General features: G+C 45.6%; 1 protein-coding gene across 5 annotated transcripts in view; it reads left to right on the top strand.

Moving 5' to 3' along the window:
• The window catches only part of LOC147430896 (Plastid-lipid associated protein PAP / fibrillin family protein), an 81,874-nt gene that overhangs the window by 19,131 nt on the left and 41,054 nt on the right, over nt 1-21,689 (top strand). For all 5 annotated transcript variants that reach the window (XR_015185654.1, XM_086493428.1, XM_086493427.1 and 2 more), the window contains exons 2-5: nt 9,562-9,677; nt 9,846-9,968; nt 10,119-10,217; nt 10,304-10,348. Coding sequence is in view for 4 of the 5 variants with exons in the window: in XM_086493428.1 (XP_086349554.1) it covers nt 9,562-9,677; nt 9,846-9,968; nt 10,119-10,217; nt 10,304-10,348 (383 nt within the window). In the remaining variant the exon portion in view is untranslated. The remainder of the gene's footprint in view (nt 1-9,561; nt 9,678-9,845; nt 9,969-10,118; nt 10,218-10,303; nt 10,349-21,689) is intronic.

Here is a 21,689-nt window from a genome sequence, read left to right as displayed (position 1 = left end):
TCCACACAATACACCATTGCGGAAAATTTTGATCCAAGAACATCATGAAGTCCCTTTTGCTGCTCATCCAGGCATCAACAAGACATACAAATTGTTATCTGCAACATATTTTTGGCCACAAATGCAGCAAGATGTTATCAAGTTTGTCAAAGCTTGTCATTCCTGTCAAACAATGAAGGACTCTCGACAACTTCCTCAAGGGTTACTTCATCCTTTGCCCGTACCTCAAGAAAGATGGGAAAGTGTCGGCATGGATTTTATCACTACATTGTCTCGTTCTCAAAAAGGCAATGCACAGATTCTCGTAGTGGTGGATCGGTTTTCAAAGATGACACATTTTATTCCTTGCAAGAAAGCTGCCTCGACACCAGACGTTGCGCAATTGTTTGTGCAACACATTTTCAGATTACATGGATTACCAAAGTCTATTGTTTCAGACAGAGATCCAAAATTCACAGGGCATTTTTGGACATCCCTTTTCAAATCCCTTGGTACAAATTTGTTATTTAGCTCAGCATACCATCCTCAAACTGATGGACAGATAGAAAGAGTGAATCAAATTTTGGAAGAAATGCTTCGACATTACATACAAATTCGATTGGGATCATGGGAAGAGTATTTGCTACTTGTAGAGTTCACATACAATAACTCTATCCATTCAGTAACTGGCATGACTCCATTCCAAGCAGCTTATGGGCATACTCCTCTTATACCGACAAACTTTGTTCTTCAACACAAAGTAGCTCTAGCAGATCAGTTGGTTCAAGAAATGCAAGATGTACTTATTCAAGTACGTGACAAGTTGGTTCATGTCCAATAAAAGTACCGGAAACAAGCCAATAAGCATAGACGACATGCAGATTTCCAAGAGGGAGATTTGGTTTTATTATATGTAGCACCTCATCGCTACAAAACTGTGAAATCGGTCTTTCCAAAGTTGCGCCCTCGCTTCTATGGACCTTTCAAAATAATCAAGAAGTACTTAGTTGTCAGTTACAAGTTGGAACTTCCACTCTCATGGGGAAAACTTCATCCAACTTTCCACATTTCTTGGCTCAAACAATATATACAAGGAGATTCGCCAATTCCAGACTTATCTTCTTATGTGCCAGAAATTGAAGATGAACACATAATTCTTGTTCCAGAAAAGATTCTTGATGTAAGACAAAAAGAAACAAGACGAAAGATCACAACAGAATTTCTTGTCAAGTGGATGGATCTTGATGAGACAGACTCAACTTGCAGACGGATGAAGATATGCAGCAGTACCCAAACCTCCTTCAAGAATTCTTTGAAAAGCGGAAGACTTTCATCTAAACACGGGGTTTTAATGTAAATGGGAGGGAATGTCACGATTGTGACTTGTTACACTCTTCTTGATTCATTACAGATGCAGATGCGAAGTGTGACTAACCCAGGAGGACTTCTGTTCTCGAATGGTCACACCCCTTCGCCCAATAGACATACCTCTTCACCAAAAGCCACACTCCTTCGACGACTGGTCACACCCCTTCACCATACGGATGCGACTCTTCACCCAATGGTTGCAGCTCTTCGCCGAAAGGATGTGTCTTTTCGCCTAAAGTCATGTCTCTTCACAAAGAGACATGCCTCTTCACTGATGACTATTCAATTCCTATAAAAGGAACCCTTGTATCACACTTTCAATAACTCAAACACAGAGTCTTCTAAGTCTTGTTCTAAGTTCAGTTTCAGTTTCTTAAGTCTTAATCATGAGTTTAAGTACTTAATTAAGGATTAGCGACTAGAATCCTTACAGTTTGGGGATTTTTCAAGTGACTTTAGCCTATTTTTCCCTATATTTAACATTTTCACTTATTTATTAAGTGACTTTGTTTGGGTACTCAGTATGGCAAATTGGGTAAGTTAATATATAAGCAAACCCAAGTTAGGCAGATGAGCCAAGGAGCACAGCAGGCTACCAAGCGATAGGTATTCCCTCCCTCTCTCAGCAAGACCCTCTCCAAGCAACTTGGTGAGGCCCATTCCCTCCCATCATCAGCATCTTGGTATCGCCCTATCTTCACGCATACCTAGCGTTTTCCTCCCTTGAAGTCATCGCCAGCAAAACCAGAAAGCTAGCGTTTTCCCCAGATCAAATTCAGTGTTTTCATCCACTACTAACGCCAGACAAACCTCAACAAAATTAGCGATTATCATCAGCAATTTGCAGCAGATTACCACAGCAGGGTAAGGGGTTATTAGAATTGGAAAACTGCAATTTTCAGCAAAGAAACATCTGCTGTCACAGCGTTTTTCAGCCAAGCATTCATCTCCAAAAACGCAGCATAAAGAGCAGAAAGTCCAACGTTTTTCATCATTATCTCGACCCCGATCCAAGCAATCATTTTCAGCCATGAACCCATCAAGGAACAGTCATTTTCAGCCACCAAGAAGTTCACAGATTTCAGCCTAAGTCGCCGTCGTCATCACCGTTGTCGTCATCGGCACCGTCTCATTGCATCAGTCCATTGCATACGTATTGTACACCTTGTGCAATCAAAGTAGACCACTCTCGCCGACGAGAGTGGGGCCTTTGGAGGAGGGTTTTACAACCTCTCGGTGTCGTATCTCTTCTCTCTCCTCCTCTCAGTCTCATTTACTTGCACGCACAATATCCACTCACTTTGTTCGTGACCACAACACTCTATAAGACGGAAAGCTCTCTCTTTCCCTAAGAACTAAAAGGAACCTTGAGCAGTAAAGATCACTAATCTTGAGAAAATACAACATTCATTCCGCTGCACCTTACAAAGAAGGGCTTGTCTAGCCTCCCCTTGTGCCTCTTTTCACTCATTGAGAGCGGATCGTGCACTTAGCGGCCGGCCAATCGACGTGAGGTGGGAAAAAGCAACCTTGGTGTGAGCGCAAGGCCGCCAAGGGTTGCGCCCGCAGAAAGGAGTAGAACTCGGGCAAAGAGAAGATCCTTCTCAAACACGGTTTGCAAGCGAAAGGAAACCTCAAGAATCTCAAGAACTCAAGAACCCCAAGAACCAAGACCTCAAGAACCCAAGTTCCTTGTGAACTTAAGAACCTAAGACCACAAGAACCCACAAGAACCCACGACTTCAGTGGATGGTCATCACTCGAAGCGGAATGGATACTTCGCTTGGAGGTGATGAGCATGAGAGAGGCGAAGAAGAATTTTCCCCACCGGGAGGTTTTCCCATCCCTCCCCCTTCCCCATCTACGTCAAGGATTGCACTAACTCCTATGGAGTCTTTAGACCAGATGTTTGTGGAAAGGAAGTTAGAACGCGAAGCAAGACAAGTAGAAAGAAAAGGAGAAATGGAGCGCAGACACCAAGAAAGAATGGCAGCCGCTGTCAAAGGAAATTGGGACCAACACAGGGAAGAGTTCTTGCGACTCTTTTCTCAAGCTCAGGCACAGATACAAGAGATTCGGGAAAAGGAGACTCTCTCAGTCTCTTCTTTTCCAAAGCATGATACACAGGATTTGCATGATTGTGTGAAGCATGATGATGATTTGAATGACAATGATATGCATGATGATTTGGATGCCAATGATGAGCATGATGATTTGCATGATCAAGATGTGATTTCTCACGAGCATGATGATTTGCATGATCAAGATGTGATTTCTCACAAGCATGATGAGTTGCATGAAGATGTTGTGATTGTTCACAAGGAGGATGTGTTAGTGGATGCTTTTTCTAGCGAAGCTAACCTCGTTGTAGATTCGATCAATCAAAAGAACTGATCTTGGCTTTCGAGTCGAGGTCTAAAGAACCCCCATACGACGATTCGATCATTCAGGAAGAACCGATCTTGGCTCTCGAGCCTAGGTCCAAAGAACCCTCACAGGAAGTATTATGTGTCCGCATGATTGATACGCACGCATTGTTCGAGTGTTACATTCATGATCGTTTCCTGTATTTTAGTCAGCGTCTTTATGTGATCCCTTTTACTAGGCATGACATATTGTACGTTGAGCACATTTCACTCATGGATGAGCACGAATGTATACGGATTTTTCATGAAAACTTGAAAAGTATGCATTCAAGGAAGTCACATTCCATGTCTCTTCCTTGGCACGACATAGTGGTAGAAAGAGCACATGAAAGTATGAGCACCAAGCATGGGCATTTCCGTTGTGAATTGCCACAGTTGATTGCTCTAGATCATAAGAGAAAGTTTCGATCTCATTGTTTGCGTGTGTGTGGTGAACGGTTTGGCACTCCGTCTCTTTGTTTATCTACATTGCATGCACAGTCTTTGAGTAAGACAAGATTTTTTCCACTCACTTACATGGAATAGGTATGTTCATGTTCTTGTGTTGAAAGTGGTTTCAGAAATTTTCAGCCATGGAGATTCTTGAAGATGGAAGAAGCACGACTCTAGACGAAGTTGAAGCATTGAAGGAGCCACAAAAGACTTTGTGTCGCTTTCGGCGCGGCTCAAAGAAGCAAGCGTTGCAGACCTTTATGAAGTTCAAGTACCGCACGACCCACACATCAGAGTGGGCCGGCGAAGAGTCCCTTCCTGAATTCCGGATGCTATTGGCGGTCTCCCTCGACGCCATACAGTTCGGTACCGATACCTCACTTTGAAAAGGAGGGGATATCACGTGACACATCCAACCCTATGTGTCCGTGGACAAGCTACAACATGATCATGGTTCAGTCAATCCAGTCAGTCTAGATTAGAAGTGATCTGACACTTTTGTGAGTCTATTCGTAGACCGTGCATGCCCAGTCACTTAGTGTAGATACATATCCTCTGGTTGCACACAACATGATCATCAGTATTCCCACCAGAATCCATCAGGGGAATTTTCCAGTGCATTTAGCCTATTTTACCTATTTTTGGCATTTTTCACTTATTAATTTAAGTGACTTTCCAACAAAAGTAGGTAGGGTAATTTTGCTAAGTTTGTATATAAGCAAACTAGAGCTAGCACTAAATGGCAGAAGAGGTAACAGGAGCCAAGCTCAGCAGGCAACTTCTCAGCAAGACCAAGCCTTGGTGGACCTTCCCTCCAAGCAGCAGACCCCCATTGCCTAGCGTTTCCAACAAGGATCGCTAGCAGAAGACCCTAGCCATCCCAGCGTTTTGCATCAGCATTGGCGTTTTTGCATCAGCCTTCATCGCCAGAAGATTCAGCCAGCCATCTAGCGTTTCCACTCCCACGCAGCATCGCTAGCAGCTCCATTCCCTAGCGTTTTGGAAAAGCCATCAGACCTAGCGTTTTTGGAACACAAAGGCCTGGCGTTTTTGGTTTTACCTTCAGCCTTGCGGATGCGGCGCATGCAGAGATTTGCAGTCCTAAAGGTTCATCAAGATCAGCCCTAAAAAGGTTGCAGATTCAGCCTAGAAGACCTCAGTTTTCAGCCTTGAAGATCCTCAGTTTTCAGCCCTAAACCTGTAGATTTTCAGCATCAAAGACCCACCGAAAACAGCCCCCAAATCAGCATTTTTGGCTCAGTCGCAGATTTCAGCCCATAGCGTTTTTGGACAGCAAATAAAAGATTGTGGATTTCAGCCCTTGGGTCGGTGTCGTCGTCCCCGTCGTCATCGCCGACATAGCCTAGACTTGCATCAATCTCATGGATACCGTTTGTACCAGTTTGTGCAATCATAAGTAGACCACTCTCGCAAGGAATCTCAAGAAAGAAGGGCTTGTCCAATGTACTTAAGTAGACCAATGTAAGGTGCAACGGAATGAATGTTTGCGCTTTGCTCAAGATGAGTGCTCCGAACTGTGCTCAAGGTTCCTTTTGTTCTTATGGAAGGTAGAGCCTTCCGTTCTTAATGAGAGAGTGTAATGATCACAAACAAAGTGAATGGACACTGTGCGTGCAAGTGTATGAGACTGAGAGATAGGGAGAGAAGAGAGATACGACACCAGAGACGTTGTAAAACCCTCCTCCGAAGGCCCCACTTTTGTCGGCGAGAGTGGTCTACTTATGATTGCAGAAACTGGTACAAACGGTATGCATGAGATTGATGCAAGTCTAGGCTATGTCGGCGATGACGACGACACCGACCTAAGGGCTGAAATCTGCAATCTTTTATCTGCTGTCCAAAAACGCTATGGGCTGAAATCTGCGACTAACCAAAAAACGCTGATTTGGGGGTTGTTTTCGGTGGGTCTTTGACGCTGAAAATCTGCAGGTTTAGGGCTGAAAATTGAGGATCTTCAAGGCTGAAAACTGAGGTCTTCTGGGGCTGAATCTGCAACCTTTTTAGGGCTAATCTTGATGAACCTTTAGGGCTGCAAATCTCTGCATGCGCCGGTCCACCAAGGCTTGGTCTTGCTGAGAAGTTGCCTGCTGAGCTTGGCTCCTGTTGCCTCTTCTGCCATTTAGTGCTAGCCCTTCTTTCTTGTGCAATCATAAGTACATTGGTATCAGAGCTTTAACAATGTCCTGTATAGCTCAAGGAAAGAACCACAAGAACCACATAATTTTTTTTTTGCTTGTTAAGGTCGAACGAACCCAAGTTCGCTTGGGCGTGTCGATTCCTAATCGTGTTTTTGAAGAGTGACAGGAATCCCAGGAAAGAAGGGCTTGTCCATCCTCCCCTTGTGTCTCTCTTCACTCATTGAGAGCGGACTGTGCACTTAGCGGCCGGCCGATCGATGTGAGGTGGGAAAAAGCAACCTTGGTGTGAGCGCAAGGCCGCCAAGGGGTGCGCCCACAGAAAGGAGTAGAACTCGGGTGAAGAGAAGATCCTTCTCAAACGCGGTTTGCAAGCAAAAGAAAACCTCAAGACCCTCAAGAACCAAAGACCCGCAAGAACCCAAGTTCCTCGTGAACTTAAGAACCCAAGACCCACAAGAACCCACAACTTCAAAATGGTCATCACTCGAAACGGAATGGATACTTCGCTTGGAGGTGATGAGCATGAGAGAGGCGAAGAAGAATTTTTCCCACCGGGAGGTTTTTCTGACCCTTCCTTGTCTACGTCAAGGATTACACTACCTCCTATGGAGGCTTTGGAGCAATTGTTTCTGGAACAGAATTTAGAACGCGAAGCAAGAAATGCAGAAAGAATAGCAGAAATGAATCGCAGACACGCAGAAATAAAAGCAGAAATGGACCGCAGACACGCAGAAGACAAAGCAAAAAGAGAAGCAGAAAGAAAGGCAAGACAAGAACAGCGCGAGCGACACATGCAAGAGTTCTTGCGACTCTTTTCTCAAGTGCCGGCACAGATGCAAGAGATTCAGGAGACGGAGACTCTCTCAGTCTCTTCTTCTTCAAAGCATGATACATAGGATTTGCATGATGATTTGAATGATAATGATGAGCATGATGATTTGAATGCCAATGATTTGCATGATCAAGTTGTGATTTCTCACAAGCATGATGATTTGCATGAAGAAGATGTAGTTGTTCACAAGAAGGATGAGTTAGTGAATGCTTTTTCTAGCGAAGCTAACCTCGTTGTAGATTCGATCAATCACGAAGAACCGATCTTGGCTTTCGAGTCGAGGTCCAAAGAACCCCCACAGGACGCTTGATCATTCAGGAAGAAGCGATCTTGGCTCTCGAGTCTAGGTTCACAGAACCCTTACAGTAAGTACTACGTGTTCGCATGATTGATATGCACGCATTGTTTGAGTGTTTCATTCATTATCATTTCATGTATTTTAGTCAGCGTCTTTATGTGATTCCTTTTCCTAGGCATGACATATTGTATGTTGAGCACGTTTCTCTCATGGATGAGGACGAATGTATGCGGATTTTTCATGAAAAGCTGAAAGGTATGTATGTAAGGAAGTCACATTCCATGTCTCTTCCTTGGTATGACAGAGTTTTCGAAAGAGCACATGAAAGTATGAGCACCAAGCGTGGACATTTCCATTGTGTTTTGCCGCAGTTGATTGCTCTAGATCAAAAGAGAAAGATTCAATCTCATTGTTTGCGTGTGTGTGGTGAACGGTTTGGCACTCCGTCTCTTTGTTCATCTACATTGCATGCACAGTCTTTGAGGAAGACAAGATTTTTTTCACGCACTTTACATGGGATAGGTATGTTCATGGTTTTGTGTTGAAAATGGTTTCAGGAATTTTCAGCCATGGAGATTCTTGAAGAAGAAAGAAGCATGACTCTCGACGAAGTTGAAGCATTGAAGGAGCCACAAAAGACTTTGTGTCGCTTTCGGCACGGCCCAAAGAAACCTTTATGAAGTTCAAGTACCGCACGACCCACACATCAGAGTGGGCCGGCGAAGAGTCCCTTCCAGGATTCCGGATACTATTGGCGATCTTCCTCGACGCCATACAGTTCGATACCAGTACCTCACTTTGAAAAGGAGGGGATGTCACGTGACCCATCCAACCCTATGTGTCCGTGGACAAGCTACAACATAACAGGGTTCAATCAATCCAGTCAATTCTAGATTAGAAGTGATCTGGCACTTTTGTGAGTCTATTCGTAGACTGTGCATGCCCAGTCACTTAGTGTAGATGCGTATCCTCTGGTTGCACACAGCATGATCATTAGTATTCCCATCAGAATTCATTAGAATCAGTTAGGGGATTTTTCCAGTGTATTTAGTCTATTTTCCCTATTTTTGACATTTTTTCACTTATTATTTTTAAGTGACTTTCCAACAAAAGTAGGTAGGGCAATTTTGCTAAGTTTGTATATAAACAAACCCAAGTTAGCACTCAATGGCAGAGTGACAGGAATCCCAAGAAAGAAGGGCTTGTCTAGCCTCCCCTTGTGTCTCTTTTCACTCATTGAGAGCGGACCGTGCACTTAGTGGCCGGCCAATCGACGTGAGGTGGGAAAAAGCAACCTTGGTGTGAGCGCAAGGCCGCCTAGGGGTGCGCCCTTGGAAAGGAGTAGAACTCGGGTGAAGAGAAGATCCTTCTCAAACGCGGTTTGCAAGCGAAAGAGTGTCTGGTTGAGGGGAAGGATTGGGGGTAAAGATGGAAGGCGGGGGAATGAGGGGGAAAGTTGTGAGTGGCAGGCTTAGGAGAGAGGGCAAGAAAAGGCCCTGGGGGGCGGGGGTGTGGGTTAACAGGCTGAGGGGCTGAGCGGTAGTGGAAGAGAGTGAGGTGGGTTGAGTGCGGAGGGAGAGGGAATAGAGCAGCAACAGAGAGATCACTAGCAAGAGCTCATTAATGTTTTGCAGTGTGGGTTGTGTAGAAGTTCTATCAACTGTAATGGAACTATCCGATTATGCATGTCCCATGAACAAGCCAACAACAGTGCCGGTTGTAGATCCCCCAGGCTTTCCTAGTCTATGGTATGACTCTGGGTTGTAGTAGCATGTCCACTGGCACAGGGAATGATGGAGCCTATGTGCACGTTTCAACAACACCTACAAATTGTGCGTGAGTACTCTTGCTGGATGATTGCTGCAACTTGGATAATCACTTTGGTCTCATGCTGCAATTCCTGTCTAGCCTGCAAACAAGCGATCAACTTTTGTGAGGTGGCTTATAATTGTATATTCGATCTGTCATCTTTTTTAAAATAAGAAATCTCATTCTGTTCCAATGTGTAGGTTGTCTGCTCAAAGCTATGCATGGGTTATCTAAGCATCTTCTTATAGTTTTTGACAGACGTAAATAGAGGCATATTTGGTGTACCAGTAGCACAAAAAGCTGCAATTGAGGGCTGGATATCTTTATTGGAGGATCATAATCCCATAAGCAACCCAACTGAGCATCTGCAAATGGTGAGTGATTTTTTTGACATTTTTTTCAAATGTGAACTGGTAACTGTTCCTTGACTAGTATGGTAAGTCTCGTGCTTAAGCAATGTTGAGAAGGTTCCTTTAATCTGCAACTGCCACTTGCAGTTATGGGGACCACAAGGTGTATGACATGTCAATGATGGGTGATAGGTGGAGGGAGAATGGAGGCTTTTGTACAGCACAATTTCCATTCTAGGTTTGAAAAGAACAAAGCTTGGGTTAAGGGATTTCATCACGCTTGGAGACTTCTTACAAACATTAGATGTGAAGAAGGTTTTATCTATTTTTATTCCTGCAAAGAGAATTTTGGTGTGAATGTTAACATACTGCTCCCACGTTGAAATTACCTTTGAAACATTGTCGGGGTCCTTGTTACTAATGCTTGCTCTCTTGTCTCTTCGGGTATTGCTTTTGTGAAAGCAGAACAGAGCTGCTAATACAATTATGTTCAGTGTGGCGGGGCTTGGAATGTTGAGTGGCGCTCTTACGATTGAAGCATCGTATGTGGTATCAAGTGCAACGGTTAGTAAACGGATATCTTGTTAATTTTTTCATTCAAAACAGAGATTTTATGAGCTATCCTGATTTTACTCATGCTAGTGATGTAGCGAGTGGATATCAAGTTTCAGAGTTCTACTATTGTTCCTACTCAGGTATGTAGTTCTTTGTCTCCCTCTCTCGCTCTCTTTTTTGCAAAAGCAAGAAAAGAATCTTCTACTCTCTCTCTCTCTCTCTCTCTCTCTCTCTCTCTCTCAACTTAGAAATGTCTTCTATCAACCTTGGGGGCACATTTCCGAAGGTTAAAATACAAAATGACGTTTTACATCAGACGGATAATCCAAATGAATTATGAGACTATAAACATCACCTGATCAAAAGACTGGCTGACGCTTGTTTTTCAGCCTCTGAGATCTTGTACCTTATACAATTTGATCAGATACAAAAGGCGGAAAGTCCTCCTCATACTGTTTCATCAACCCTATGACAGCAAGAGGAATCTCATCTTGTCAAGGGGGTAAAAAGCATGGGGTATGCTATCAGGCCTGTAGGAGGAGGCACTGTTGCCGAAGAAGAGGGACTATATGAAGAAGGTGGAATTCGACTTGTGGAATCTTTGTGCCTTTATTCCACGATAGACTGAGGCACCTCTGACTGCCTCAGTTGTCTGTGTCTTGTTTTCTTTGCCAAGGGGGTAAAAAGCATGGGGTATGCTATCAGGCCTGTAGGAGGAGGCACTGTTGCCGAAGAAGAGGGACTATATGAAGAAGGTGGAATTCGACTTGTGGAATCTTTGTGCCTTTATTCCACGATAGACTGAGGCACCTCTGACTGCCTCAGTTGTCTGTGTCTTGTTTTCTTTGCCTCTCTTCTTCTTACTCTTTCTCGTCTGTTCTAGTCCTTCCTGAAGTACCTCTAGCAGAAGACTCTTGCAGGATGCAGGAGTCTTTTGCTACATCTGCAACCTGATGTGTGCATGCACCTACCAAAATAACCTGGTACATCACATGCAAAGCAAGTATGTTGGCAGTCCAATAAAGAACACCCTTTGCCAAGTTTCTCTTCCATGGATAATTGGGGGATAGAGCAAGGAGGATCCTTCACGAAACAGGGGTGAAGGATAACTCTAATGGTGGGTGTCTGGTCTCCATTGGACAGGTACTGACCCCCTCTAGCTATTAAGCATGGCCCATGGGTCCTTCACGAAACAGGGGTGAAGGATAACTCTAATGGTGGGTGTCTGGCCTCCATCGGACAGGTACTGACCCCCTCTATCTATTAAGCATGGCCCACGAGTCACAAGGTAGTCACAATACCTCCCAGCTAGTATCATCAATCCAGCTGTTCCATTTAAGCATAGGTAACACAAGGTGGAACCATATGTAAAATACGGATGTAAGGTACATAGTCCTGTACGGATTGAGGTTCGGTACGTAAGGTATGTAATCCTTTAGTCCTGCATTGGTAAAATATCTTAATAAATAAGAGAAAAATAGGATTTTTGCAATAAAAGCCTACCAACATATAGACCATAATCTCTAGCTAATTAGACAGATCTACCTACTCGGAATATCAATCAAGTGACCCCCCGGAATATCAATCAAGTGACTTTTCACTTGCGACACGTACGCAAACAATTGCACAATGCCTATTACCATGCACACGTACTTCAAACACAATATCAGTGACTTGTATGATGATACAATCTCAAGTTACAATACCACAAAGTGACAATTGATCAATGCTCATTGCCAAGCCTACACCCTAAACCCTAAACCGGTGTTCATTCCTCTATGTAGATACTCCTTGATTATAATTTATGCTCCAGACTAAAGTCGGGTTCAAACTTTAGTAAAAGGGTTGAAAAAATCGTCGCCTCACCTAACAAAATTCATAGTTACAATCGAGCTTGAGGAGGAACCCACCAAAAAGAAAATGCGTTTATCCTATCCGTACAGGACTGTTCCGTACTATACAGATGTACCGTACGGATGGGATCAGTACGTGCATACGGGTCTACCTTGTAACACAATGATCCTCTTTTCAAAACAAGAATCCATGACCATCATCGGTGCATAAACAAGGGTAAACAAGGGGATATGTAGAAAACTAGGACTAGATGGCAAGCGGCTCTAAGATCCACAACACATCACCTGATCTAGCCAAGAGCAACTCGTCTAACACCAAAAGGCCACATATGGTTGAATATGACAAAACTCATCACCTTCCAAGGAGAACAGGTAGCAAGGGTATAGACCACATTCAACCATCTTCAGTAACACATCCACCTGAGAAACCATGCAATCAGAATCCAAGTTAGAACAACCATGTCTTTGTCGGCGTATAGCTCCAGCATATCAAGTCAATGCCAGGCACGAGAGAATGTCCATTGTAGATAGGTGCAAACAGGGATCCAAGGCTGAAAGCAAACTCCCATTGAAAGGGGTCTCCAATCTCCTCGGCAAGGGAAGGTATTGGGTTCTTTGTGACAAATACGCTACAGATACGAATCAGCCCTCTCTTAAGCAAAAACGCTTGTACAAGGGTGCTCTCCATGATGAAAACGTAGCTGGATTTTGCCCTCCTGCTTCTTGAAAAACGCAACCCACCTCAGCTCTAATGCCACGTCAAACTCATGAGAAGGCATGGTGACAAGGGAACACGTAGGAGAGAGAAAAAAAGAGGAGAGAAAAAATGTTACAGAGAGAGTGGACAAGCCCACGAGGCAATGTGCTTACAAGAGAATACAAGGCTTTGCACACAACAATGCCAGAATGAGGGCACCTCCTCCTTTCTATATAAGGAGCAACAAAAATGCTCGACCAACATCCACAATAAACTCAGGACTCAAAATCTTGGTAAATATGGAAAACTAGGAAAAGGATAGGATGCCCGGCCGGCCAGAACAAATTTGGAACATCTTGATTCCCCTTGATGCCTAGAATCTGGAAAGACCTCACAAGGCCGGGCACAACCACAAAGAAGCCCTCACTTGCAAGATCTAGACATGGAAATGTCACGTGCACATGGCTCTGTGTGCCACATGGACATGCTTCATTGACCTTAAGAGTCAATTTTGCACCTATCCCTAGTTAGGAGTGTCTAGAATCCTAGGAGGATTAGTACCGGCAATTTTGTGAGCGTGTTCATAGGACCTGTATGTTTGGAAGAGTCCATTAGATTAGGTGTTCCAGTTTTGGAACCCTCTTGCATAAATGGATTGTACAAGTTTTTAGGGATGTCGTTACATTACAGTGGGCATTTGGCATGACATGCATGTAGTTTTAGGTTAGAGGAATCCAACGAGCCATTCCCTGTGTCAATTGAATTCCCAGGTGGGCAGATGTGCGACAGTTGACCTTGAAACTTCGTCTTGGTCAAGTTTATCAATAAGTCATTTTTATGATTTATTTTTATAAACTTTGACAGAGGTTTTGCCCTACCTAAGTCCCAAAAAGTTCTTTGGCGATGCGCCTCACCTATAAAGGGACCAGGAGAGCTAGCATTTTCATCATAGAAGCCTAGCGCCAGATTGGAGAGTGCACAAACACCAACGTTTTCTCTCTCCTCTCTCTAGTGTTTTTGGTCTTCATCGCAAGCTCAGCCATGCTGCTAGCGTTTTCAGTTTTCAGCCCATTCCGTCGCTGGATCGGCCCTCTTCCGTTAACACTAGTCCATCTGCAGCCCATCAGCCGACGGCAGCCATCGAGCCTCTCTCTCTCTCTCTCTCTCTCTCTCTCTCTCTCTCTCTCTCTCGGCCATTCCCTCGTCGCATTGAGTGCTCCCATTGCTGCCCATCATTATCTGCGTTTTCAGCTTCGCTTTACACGACAGATCGGCTGCTTTTTTGCAGCCATCTTTCAGTCCTTCATTCCTCTCTCATCGGGAGTGCAAATCAGCCCCAGATCTACCTCTTGGTGGCCATCAACAACCCCTCATCGAGACGGATCCAAAGTTGCATCAAATCAGCCTCTGAGGTGCTAGATTTTGAAGAGTTACCGCGGCTCCAGTCTACATTGAGGGATTGCATGTGTGTACATTCCATTACGCAATCAAAAGCGAATACCACATCGGCGATGGTATGGGGGGTGTAACCGGCCGTAGGGCGGTAGGCGTTGGCTTTCACCCGTAATTCTTTACATTAGACACACACAGAGTACTTTGCAAAGAGAACCTGCGACGGGAATTAACACTTGAATACACACAGCTCGGAAGATAGAATGCTCCGAGTAGACACCGACAACCTGTAGGCCCCAAAATTGGCGCCCCTTTCGGTATTTCTTTATTCTTTAGGAGGGTAAAGTACAAAGAAGAGTCATGGGAATCCTTTGACTGTATCCCACTAGATACCGCCTGTTTGGCCAAATTTCGGCAGCATAACAGCCCCTAAACTTGCGCGAAACCAATTCCCCTGCTGGAACTCGCTTCTACTGGCGTATATCCTCTGATTCCTGCCCAAAAACAGTAAATTCAGCACGCTGTATTTACTGGTTTTTGCCCTGTTTTCAGCCCCAAACAGTCCCTAACTGTTCTCTGCCAGTGGGGCACGATTCCCAAAGGTTCTGGCGTCCGTATGGCTGAAAAACAGTAAAATTACAGCGCATACACAGCGCTGATTTTGTACCTGTGTGGTGAGGTTATGACCCTCACCAGTGCCTGCTTTGGAGTAGCAGCTAGCTACCCTTGTTCCTGCTCAAGGAGGCTCTTGCCTCGGCACAAAAGCATGAACCGACACAGCTGTACATCAGTCAAATGAGGAGCCCTCTTGTGGGGCATCACATAACTGCACGTAGGGGAGAGAGAGAGCAGTGTGTAGTGTGCAGGGCATCACTCCTAGCACCACACTGTACATGAGAGGGAAAGGAAGCACTCCATAGCTCTTAACCTGTGACAGATTGCATAATGAGGCCTCTCCCAGCTTAAAAATCAGCGCCCATTTTTCTGTAGGAGGAAAGTCCATGAAAATGTGACACTTGGCGCATTTACAAGCATTTTCCCGTTTCGGGTTCGCCGCTTAAAAATATCTCAACCGACGCGTCAGTTGACTTCGCGGCAAAGTTATAATATGTTCCCCTAGTCATACAGGAGGTAATGACGCGAACACATTTCACGTCCCAAAATAGTAGTTCCCTAAATTTTAGGAGATGCTTCCGTTGGGCTCCCATTGGTCTTCTGACCATCTATCCTCATTGGGACCGCATCCAAAAGTGCAATGTGGCCCAACTATCGGATACTTTTTGTTGGTAGTCCCACCTTGACTTTACGCCTTAATTGAGTTCACTTCCTAGTATCCACCAACTTGCTAAGTGCGACGGGGGGACCTATATGATCATGCTCTGAGCCTAGACATCCTCTTACCATACGAATTCTAGTGCCAACCACTTCCCGTCTGCGGGTGAATCTACCGTTCATATTGTCCATACAATGTCCGACCGTTTGCTACTTCAAAAAGAGGGTCTCAAAACAAATAAAATAAACCCCATTGGAAAGAAACCAACAACCAAGGTTAGCAGTTGCCACATCTTTGTGACATGGTTAATAACTGCCACGTCCTCGTGACAGGGGGCCCTTGAGAGGGTTGGGTGGGACCCTATCGTGTCTCTCTCTCTCTCTCATTCTCTCTACAAGGAAATAAAAGGAACAATCTCTCGTGCTAAGTAGCACACTTTCAAGCAAGGAAAGAAGTGAAGAAGTATAAATGCTAGATCACGAGCCTACATTCGTAGCCACATCCATTGAAGAGACGAGGATTCATCTATAGCTTGCGTCATACGGCAATCTAGTCGAAGCCCCAAGAGGAGCCTCTATCTTTGAGAAGGTATTTGGTGGTTTCATGAGACATCGTACAAAGGACTCGTGAGCATTCTAAAGGACATTTCCATCATCTCCCATTTGGCGTTGCTCTCATCAATCTTCCCGCGTAGGGTCAACAGAGGCTGGCCGGTTACCTTCGTGGACATCTGCGTTTGCATATTTAGCCATTTGCTCTACGAGCATCCATCCGGTTTGCAGTTTGGTTTACATCATCTGAGTAGGGGCAGTAGAGGCATGCTGGTAACCAACAAGGGAATCGTTGATCTAGGAGGCAATCCATTGGTGGCGAGTAGATGTATCATCACCATCTCCATCTTCGGACATTTCCACATCACCCGGGGGAGCCTGTCCCTCAAGAGTAGTCCTGGAGGACCATTCATTCGAGACCATCTTATGGCTTGCATGGAGTTCTGTACGAGTACCTCACCTTAAGTAGGAGGGGACGTCACGTACACATGGCTCTGTTTGCCACATAGACATGCTTCATTGACTTTCAAAGCCAATTTTGAACCTATCCCTAGATATGAGTGTCTAGAATCCTAGGAGGATTAGTACCGACAATTTTCTGAGCAGGACTTGCATGTCCGGATGAGTCCATTAGGTTAGGTTTTCCAGTTTTGGAACCCTCTTGTATAAATGGATTGTACAAGCATTTTGATAGATGTTCTGATGTTATTATATTATGATGGGCATCTGGCATGACATGTATGTAGTATTAGGTTAGAGGAATCCAACGAGCCATTCTCCATGTCAATCGGATTCGCAGGTGGACAGATGTGCGACAATACCCTGAAACGTCGTCCTGGTCAAGTTTATTAATAAGTCATTTTTATGATTTATTTTTATAAACTTTGACAGAGGTTATACTCTACCGAAGTCCTGAAAGGTTCTTAAGCAATATACCTCACCTATAAAGGGAGCAGGAGAGCTAGCTTTTTCATCATAGAAGCCTAGCACCAGGTTGGAGAATGCAAGCGTTCCCCCCGCCGAGAAAAAGATCCTTCCATTAGTTAATGAAAGTGCCCATAGGGCTACAAACCACCTCTACTAGAGAGGGCTACATCAAAAGCATGGAGAAACTTTCCCAATGAGTAAACAAAATATGTACAATGAGGCTAAATCACAAAATGGGAGGAGGAAAGAGCCACACAGGTGGCCGATAGTGAAGAAGGGGCTCTGGGCGCCAGATTCGCAGGAAAGCTTTTGTGCTCTCGCATGTGGTCGGAGCTGCCCTGAAGTCTCTTGAATTGACCCTTGAGAGTATGGATCAACTCCAGGCTCCAGCCAAAAGTGACGAACAGTCCCTACCGTTGGGACAGGGTGAGCCGCGAAGATGCGGAAGCAATGGGCTCACCAAATGAACCAGAGTGTCATGCCATAGACAAGCACCCAACACACACCTCTCTCACTGCATCACTCCTGGTGGGTAAGCTCTGTAGCAGGCTGAAGTGTAGGTCGATCCCCATGGATCACTATCATCCTGCTTGTGGAAGATAGCTCAAACTGGAGCACAGGGCCGGTGAGGGTGGACCAGGCAGCAGCACCCCAAGTGTATTGTCGCGCTGTGGAAAGAGCTGGCATCAGCCGAAGAACCTGAAGCCAAATCTGTCGTGCCATGGGGCAGTCCCACAGATAGTGACGTTGACTCTCCAAAGGATGGTCGCAAGCTGCACAGGCTGTCGAAAGGCCACCATGTACCAATCGGCTCCCAGCTCTCCACTGCTGTCGCTTTGTGTGCAACTAGCCACTGGAACAAAGTGACTCGCCTCGATTGTCCGGAGTCCCACAACCGCTCCCAAAAGCCTGACAAGAACTCAGCTGTGAGACCCTCCTTCTGCCACTGAAGTGCTGCAGCAAGACGAGCCTCCGTGTTGCCAGTATGTGATGCCCCAGTTGAACATTGTACTGAAAGAAAGGGCTCCCAGGGAGGTCGGCTGAAGAAAAGGGGTCTCTCCAAAACCACTCTCCAGGATCCCATTGCACTCGTGCCAGAGGGCAGCTCTCCCAAGCCTAAAGCCTCCAGTGGCCCGTCTCAAGGTCTACTGGGTCAGTATATGTGACACAGATCCTCCCACAGATGCCCACTACTGGTATCCTCTGAAAACAACACTCTACAACCTATGGATCCTCTACTGAGACTCTGTGTAGTCGACCCTCGCCCTGGATCTCGAAGAACATGGGGGGTACGGACTCCAAGCAAGCACGAACCACGATGAAGACCTCCAGTCGTGTTAAGGCCCCCATCCACCTATGAGCTGCTGTCTCTGTAGGGGTGAGCCACTCAGCTGGTAAAGCCTCTGTAATGTCCTGGCACATTGCACCCCTCTCATCCCCCGTAGCTGGATGCTTTGTACCTTCTCTGGCAAACCTGAAAACGGAAGCCAGTTGCCTAGAGTGCGGGCTGGGCCCTTTGCCATGGGACCCCAAGAAACATGAGGCCTACAACCCAGAGTTACCAGGAAAGGCGAGTTTGGAGCCTTGGAACGCCGGAACGGCGTTTCGGCCCGGCTGATATTGCATGGAACGTCCCTGAACGGACTGACGTTCCGGATGTCAATATGTGACCGGAACGGCCGGAACGTCTCCAACGACCATAAACGGGCAGCTCTCGAACGGCTATATGAGGCAGCCAACGGCCAAAAACGGGCAGGGACAGCCAGCAAGTTCTTTATATATTGCCCCCTCTTCCCCCCATTCCTTCACAAATGCATCAAGGTCAAGCCTCAAGGCCTCTCTCCTTTGCTCTCAACTCTCAAGCCATAGTCAGGTCTCAAGGCTCAAGCTCTCAACCTCTCTCTCTTGGGCTAACCCTCAAGGCTCAAGCTCTCTCTCTCTCGGTCTCAACTTTCAAGAGGTGAAGCCTCTCTCTCAAGCTCTCTATCTCAAGCTCTCACGGAGTCAAGCCTCTCTCTCTCAAGCCCTCTCTCTCTCTCTCTCTCTCTCTCTCTCTCTCTCTCTCTCTCTCTCTCTCAAACCCTCAAAGATCAAGCTCTCTCTCTTTCACGGATAATCCATGGCCTCTTCTTCTCGTACAACCCCCTCCGTTCTTGTGGGCAACACTCAAAAGGCTAAGGAATGGTCGTAGTGGGATGAAGTGACCTTGGAGGGCACTTTGTTGGGGGCAGGAGGTTCTCGTGCATGGGTATGCAAGCTATGCTCTTACACACGGAAAGGGGGGCATGACAAAGTGAGGGCACACTTTCTTCAAGTGTCGGGACATGAGGTGAAATTTTGCACCAACGTAACCATCGAGAAGAGAAAGGAGCTCGAGGAAAAGGATCGGCAATTCAATCATAAAGCCGCACACAAAGGTATCGACCCAAAGACCCAAAGACCCTCATTTTCTTTCTTCCTCTCTATCCGGTTTAGGTGCCGATGGATCTTCATCGGGTCTGATTCGTCACCAAAGGACCCTTGCCACCTCTTGGGACCCAAAGAAGAAGGCAGAGGTGGATGCGGCCATGGCCCGATTCTTCTATCACGACCATATCCCATTTGTCGCTATGAGGTATGTTTTATGATTTACCAATCTTCTCTCTCATTTCTTCCGTTATCGTCGTTTCCGTCTTTTTGATACTAACCTCTTCTATGTTTGATCGAAATAGGTCGGAGTATTGGAAAGTTATGGTGCAACGGATAGGAGAGTATGACACCGGCTGTGTGCCGCCATCTTCAGAGGCTCTCTGAACCACTTTGCTCGATCGAGAGAAGGCTATCGTGGAGCAAGCAACACTCAATATTCAGCATCTTTGGGCAAAACATGGCGTTTCCCTCATTGTCGACAGGTGGAGCGATACAAGGAATAGATCTATCCATGGTCTCGTCACATACTCGAGTGGAGAGATGTACTTTGTGCACTCTCATGATGCCACCGAAAGTGGCAAGTCCGTTGATGTCCTCTCTGTAGAGTGGATAGCGGCCATAGAAACGATCGGTGAGCAACACATGGTGGCCTTTGTCACAGATGGGGAGGCATCAAACAGGGCAGCAACAACTATTATAGAGGGCCACTATCCGCATGTGACGGTGTGCTTTTGCATGGCACACTACTTGAACAACCTTCTAAAAGACATCGGCAAGCTAGACTGGATCGCTCCAGTCATTGCTGATGCAGTGAAGATTGTTACTTTCATCAACAATCACAACTTGGTTCGGAGTGAGTACCTCAAGAGGTCGGGTGCAAAGTGCTTCTAAAGTATTTTGACACCCGCTTGACATTCTTGTGCGCAGGCTGTCTGAATGTAAAATGCGGTCCAACAGGTCTTCATCATTGATGAATTCACCACCTCCCCCTATGCAAAGACAGTTGCAGGGATTTTGTGCAAGGATATGGCAGAGGATCTTGAGTTCTGGAAGGAGCTCAAGAGTCTAGACGCGCAGATAAAATCGGTGGTTCATTTGCTTGGAGTTCTGGATGGCATGGATCCTTGCATTGGCAAGATTTATGAGGCAATGGACCGCATGATCGAGCAGCTTGCACAGCTTGAGCCGAAAATCCATGTGCTTTGCAGCTCGAGGTGGAATTCATATGCCTCTCCTTTACACAGGGCAACGTGCATGGTGGATCGAGAGTTCCAAGGTGTAGGGCAAGCGACGGATAGAGAAGTCATGAACCAATTTACAGAGATCTTAAATAAGATGGTTCTAGACAGAGATGGGCGACGCGTTGTCAGAGATTAGTTGAGACAGTACAGAGAGATGCGGGGGTCATTTGGCAGTCCAGATGCTCAGATTGATCGCAAGAAGATAGGTTCAATGCTATGGTGGGAGGACTATGGCTATGATGGCCCTGAGCTTCAGAGATTGGCGATCCGTATTCTCAGCCAGTCAGTTAGTACCTCATTCTTGGAGCAATTGTGGAGTACCTTTAGTCACATTGCTTCCAAGAAGAGGAATCAGCTTGGAGTGGAGAAGGCTAATGATCTTGTCTTTGTCAGTGCAAATTTGAAAATGCTTTGCAAGAGTACAGGCAAACAGACAGATCCTTTTACACAATGGGAGATGGAGCAAGAGGCTCCTCAGGAAGGTGGAGATGCACATCCACCAACACCAGGTACTTCATCCGTGGCTGAGATCGAGCCGGGCCTAGAGCTCGATGATGAGGAATGGGAGGATGTGCATGATTTACAGCCGGCTACTACGAATTGGGAGGTCTCTCAGGCTAGTGGCTCTTGAGTCTTGAGACTCAAGAGTCGCGACTTTAAGACTTCCAGTATCCTTACCTTCTTGTATGGTTGCTTAAGCCTTGCCCTCTTTGACATTTGTAGCTACTAGCATCTTCATGGTATTTGTAACCTTCAATCTTTTGGTATTGTGGTCATTGGTTTGGCTCCCTTGTAGTCTCGACTCTCATTATGATCTATGTCACCTTTGGTTTTTTTGTAGCGCCTTGGCGGGCCTTGTTAGCCAGAATTAAGCGAGAAGTGTTATCTCTGACTTCTACTCTTGCAATTATTTGAGAGCTCTAATCTGTAATTACATATATTATTGACAATTGTGTATGGACATTGTGTTTGTTCAATGTGGTGTATGTACTATGTACTATGTACTTTGGGCGTCGCACATCCCAATCAAGTCATAATAAGGCTGAATGGTCTTCGAATTGTGTTTTTTGTGGGTATTAGAGTCAAAGGACTCTAGTACTACTTGTATTCAAACACATAACGCTAAAAATAGCATTAT

This window comes from Adiantum capillus-veneris, chromosome 21 (genome assembly GCF_014529385.1).
Source record: "Adiantum capillus-veneris isolate H3 chromosome 21, ASM1452938v2, whole genome shotgun sequence".
Classification (NCBI taxonomy): domain Eukaryota; kingdom Viridiplantae; phylum Streptophyta; class Polypodiopsida; order Polypodiales; family Pteridaceae; genus Adiantum; species Adiantum capillus-veneris.
Note: the sequence above shows the minus strand (reverse complement) of the source record. Positions and strands in the feature narration are given on the sequence as shown.